Source organism: Adiantum capillus-veneris, chromosome 7 (genome assembly GCF_014529385.1).
Source record: "Adiantum capillus-veneris isolate H3 chromosome 7, ASM1452938v2, whole genome shotgun sequence".
NCBI classification, from domain to species: Eukaryota; Viridiplantae; Streptophyta; class Polypodiopsida; order Polypodiales; family Pteridaceae; genus Adiantum; species Adiantum capillus-veneris.
The window spans coordinates 26,495,487-26,500,058 of record NC_140937.1 but is presented as its reverse complement, the minus strand read 5'-3'; the positions used below and the strand labels follow the sequence as shown (position 1 = coordinate 26,500,058).

General features: G+C 41.9%; 1 protein-coding gene across 1 annotated transcript; it reads right to left on the bottom strand.

The window, feature by feature from the left end:
* Window positions 1-3,259: 3,259 nt before the first annotated feature.
* LOC147453589 (uncharacterized) lies at window positions 3,260-3,775 on the bottom strand. Its single transcript, XM_086517169.1, has one exon. It carries the CDS (start codon window positions 3,773-3,775, stop codon window positions 3,260-3,262), a length of 516 nt encoding a protein of 171 aa, XP_086373295.1.
* Between the last annotated feature and the right edge of the window lie 797 nt (window positions 3,776-4,572).

The window sequence follows — 4,572 nt, the reverse complement described above, 5'->3', positions numbered from 1 at the left end:
CGCTTAGTAAACTTCCAAGGCTACATTGATTGGCTCAAAAATTTTGTCTACCAAAATTGATCTTCCAGATTTCACCTTGGTTTCCTTGATTTCACTTCCAATTTCTTTCACTTTTTCTTGGAATAGTTTCTTGGCTTTCTCCTCGATTTCAGCCCTTTGTTTCTGTTTTCTTATCTCGTACCTTTGGCTTCTTCTTCTCTTGGTCTTTTGAGAGGAAACTTTAGTATTGTGTGAATCATCAGAGAAGTTATCTTTCTTTTTCTTAGCTTGGGCTCTGGTGATTACCTTGATTGGAACAATAGGTTCACTCTCCGATGAGCTACCAGGTATCACTTGGACTATGTTTACTACTGTTTTACCCTAGTTTAAAGGATTTCTTGGACAATCTTCAAGGAAGTGTTCGCCCTTTTTGCAACATTGTATAAAAAAAGCTTCAACTTGCATAATGTTCTTGTCAGGCTCTGGGCATTCATTTTTCCAGTGATCATCTGCACCATAGTTATGACAGTTTTGAGTTCTTGGCTTACCATCGGAGGTCTAACACCTTGATTAGCTACATAGTACATCAGTGCAAGCTCTGGTGTTGTAATAGGCACAAGTGCTTGCTCATCTATGGTTCCCTCAGAATGCATGTACTTTACAGGCACTGCATTATGTCCAAGATATGGAGGTTGTTGACCCAACACGGGTTGAGGTAATTCCATATCCATTGGAGGTCTTTGAGCTGGGGTCATATTAGGCTTATATATGTACGTGGGTTGTCCTTGTGGCCTCATAGGCACATATTGAACATTTCCATCATACTTTGGTCGGTAATAGCACTCATTGGTCTCATGGTTGGTCCATTTACCCTCTATTGCACACCATTTTTGCACCCTAATTGGTTGTTCCTATTGAGGTATCCCTTGCCCTGGTCCCCTCATAGGTGGTTTTTGCACGTTATTCATCATTTCACTCATCCTTTTGAGCATGTCTTCTATGGTTGTAAGCGGTGCTGCAACAGCCGTTCCCACTTGTGCTGGTTTGGTGGATGCTGTTTTCTCACTTTGATTATCCTTAGGGACATCTTCTTCATTTAAAATATCACAATTGTCTCCCAAGTCAATAGCATATGACACACACTCTTCTAGGGTCATATGTTTCCTTCTATATAATATAGCATGAAGTTCTTTGTTTAGCAGTCCCTCTAGAAACAATGATACTAATCTTTCTTCTGTAGGCATTTCTAGTTCTGGGCATCTTGCAAAGTATTGCTTGAATTTGTTTTTCTTGATTCTAGTTGCACAATCCCTATCATCCTCACCTTGTTTCTGTTTGAAGCTATAGATTTGAGCTACCGTATTATGTTTGATCCACGTTTTGGACATGCAATCCTTGAGCCAATGTATTTAAGTCCATAATTGACCTTGGTAGAATGTTTTGGAACCATTTTAGTGCTTTTCCTTCTAATGTCATTCCAAATCCCTCAAATTGAGTATGGATTCTGCTCTTAGCACTTGCTTAAAGCTTGCTAAGTGGTCATATAGATCCCCATGTCCACTATATTTTTTGACCCATTTTTGAAAATCAGCTGGTCTGACTTGTCTATTTGGCTTAATTCCTGGTCTCCTGGCAATTGATCCTGTTCCGAGTCCTTCAAACCAGTCTATTGGAAATAGTGACTCATGTAGCCCTGGACTGGCTTTAGTGTCACGCGGTTTTCTTTGTGATGAGGTAGGCCCGGGTTTTTTAACATTTCTCCCAAAAGATCTCTCGCAAAGTTCCTATCTTGGAATAGTTTCTGGTCCTTGGCCCAATGTCCAATCTCTTATGGAGTACCCTTGGTATTTGGTTTGTTCTACCTCCTCAGGACTCATCATAACAAAGTTATTATTATAACAATCCCTAAATAGGTAGGTTGGTAGATCTGTTGAACCCTTCTCTTTGATTTTGAAGATATAGATGATCTTCATGGAGTGTTAACTATCTTGATTTGGCATGAGAAGTCCATAGAAGATCTTTGACGTTTCTATCCTCCCAACAATAGACTCCGATCCTAGGATTATCCGTGCTAAGCCGTTTCAAAGGCTTCAAATAAACTTGATTGTATCCCTCGAATTCTAAAGTCGGTGGTCCTTCTTTTGCTGCCATATCTAGAATTATGGTATTTACTTCTAACCCCCATTTGTCACATCAGGGTTTTCAACTTGCAAATATTGAGTTCTGTTTTTATCCATATACATTTTTCCTTGTTTGTTTGCCTTGATTTCCTCTTCAAACTCTATGTCATGGTCATCAATGCGAATGGCATACTCTTCATTAGGATACGGGTAAACCTGAGCTCCATAGACATTAGTCTTCTAAATTGTGAGTATGTGCTTATATCGCACTGTCATTTTGGTTCCTGAATGAGTCGATAGGAAGACATTTCAGATGTTGATTTTGAAAAGTGTATGAGACTTCTTCAAAGATAGTGTCCAAGTGATCGCCTTGATTCACACTCTCTTTGGTAGATACTCTACTAGCAGTCTCTCCAAATATGCCTTGGTTTGCTAGTATATGACCAGATCTAAGGTTCATATAGACTTGTGAAGCCCTGGATAGAGTACTTACTGTCGGATTTACTTGTTATCAGTTTCTTACACTTGACTCTATTGGATGTAAAGATTGCAATGCTAAGGAGGGAAATGTTCCATAGCCAAAGCTAGAGAGAGAGAGAGACAAAATAGTATATGTATCTAACATTAGCTTGATTAGCTTGAAATCAAAAGGTTTACAAGTGGGGAATATAAAGGAAATGGAGAAAGCATAAAGTGTGGCTATAAATTACGTGAAGGGGAGGAGGCCACATAGGCATGCTTATTGGCCATAGAAGAGGAGATATGAAGATAGGGAGGTTTCACACACTGTAGCTCCGTATATATTCAACAAATCCCCCCTCGGAGCGAAGGTGGAAAGCTAAGAGACAAGCATAAGGTAATTTGGTATGGACTCGAAGCTGCATCCCAAGAACTCACATGTCATGGAACTGCAAGCACCTACACTCTCATGGCAGGCATGATACAAGGGCTTGACCATTAAAACAAAAAAGGCTTGCTCATAAGACATCCCCCCTTGAGCCAAGCTGGGGTACAAGGATAAGAGCTGATGTGGAAGACACACTCTCAAGGCTAGATAAACACACAATGACAAAGAACACACAAAGAAAGATAGATAGTCACATTTTTGGAGTACTACTCCGGGCAGAGAACCCATTATTACAAAACATAGGAAGGGTAATTTAGAAGGCCCAAGAGTCGGGGCCAAGATCATCCTCAATGGAAAGGTGAGCCATGTGAGCTTCCTCAGATGGAGGATCTTCTTCTTCGTCGGAGTGAACTTTGACAAAGTTGGCACTATCTTTGGCATCAAGATCATCTAGCCGTTTGAAGCAATGGTTAGCAGTGTGACTTGTTTTTTTGCAATAGGTACAATGGAGTGTTGAGGAAAAGGATCTTGAAGAAGAGGTTCTAGTGGAGCGAACCCGTGCAACCATGATCCTTTCCCCTATTTGAGATTGTAAACGTCGGCACTCATGGTCAAGAGTGTGTGCTACTACTTCTTCATAGCGCATTTCCCGTGCTGTGCAAAGACCGCCTAAAACTTCAGCATATTCTGGATGATCTTCTAAACTATTGAGAAGAACAACTTTCTTGTTGTTGTCGTCAGGGGGACATTTCTGTGCTGAGAGTTGTTGAATTAAGATGCTAATGGAATTTAAATGTTCCTTGAGCGATGGTGCATTGGAAACATTCATTTTGTAGAAGTGTTTCTTGAGAAAGAGAATTGAGTTGTTCAAGTCGGTGCCAAATTCATTAATTAAATTGGTCCATACTACATCTGCGGTTGATTCAAGGTTAAGGTGATGAATGTAGTTATCTCCAAGACCAAGACCTATGATTGCAAGTGCGTGATCGTTTTTATCATTCCATGATATTACTTGTGGACTTGATTCATGACCCTCGCGTTTAGGCTCACGCCCCTTAACTAGACGCCACACTTTGTGATGCATGAGGACAAGCTGCGTTTTAGTTTGCCAGTGCGTAAAATTTACCCCATCAAATTTTTCAATGTTAGTGAGGTTAGAGGTGCGTGGATTGTCCATGGCTTGCATGTGAACTTGTTCTTGCGTGAAATTTCTCCTTAAAAATGTAAGAGCGTGCTCACCTCATCGTATTGTCCGCCTACGCCAAGGGCTACCCGCTATTCCGCCTGACGACCACCTGCTGCGCCTCCCCAAAGTCCTCTTCCGAGGCTAGTCCTCCAAAGTCCCCAAAGTCCTCTTCCGAGGCTAGTCCTCCAGCACAAGACTCAAATCACCGCCTCTGCAGATGCCGGCACAAAGAAGTGGTTTATTGTCTTGATTTGCTCTTGCAAGGCTTGCCTCATGAGACCGCCACCACCACCACCACCAGATGCTCAGCCCCTTGCACCGCCCGTGAGGTCAAGGCACCTGAGAAAGCAATCACTGGCGCGTTTCCAACGACCCGATCTTTGCCATAGCTGCATACCCACTCTGTGATGGGATTTAAGGGTTGGGTGTAGCCGCCCGTG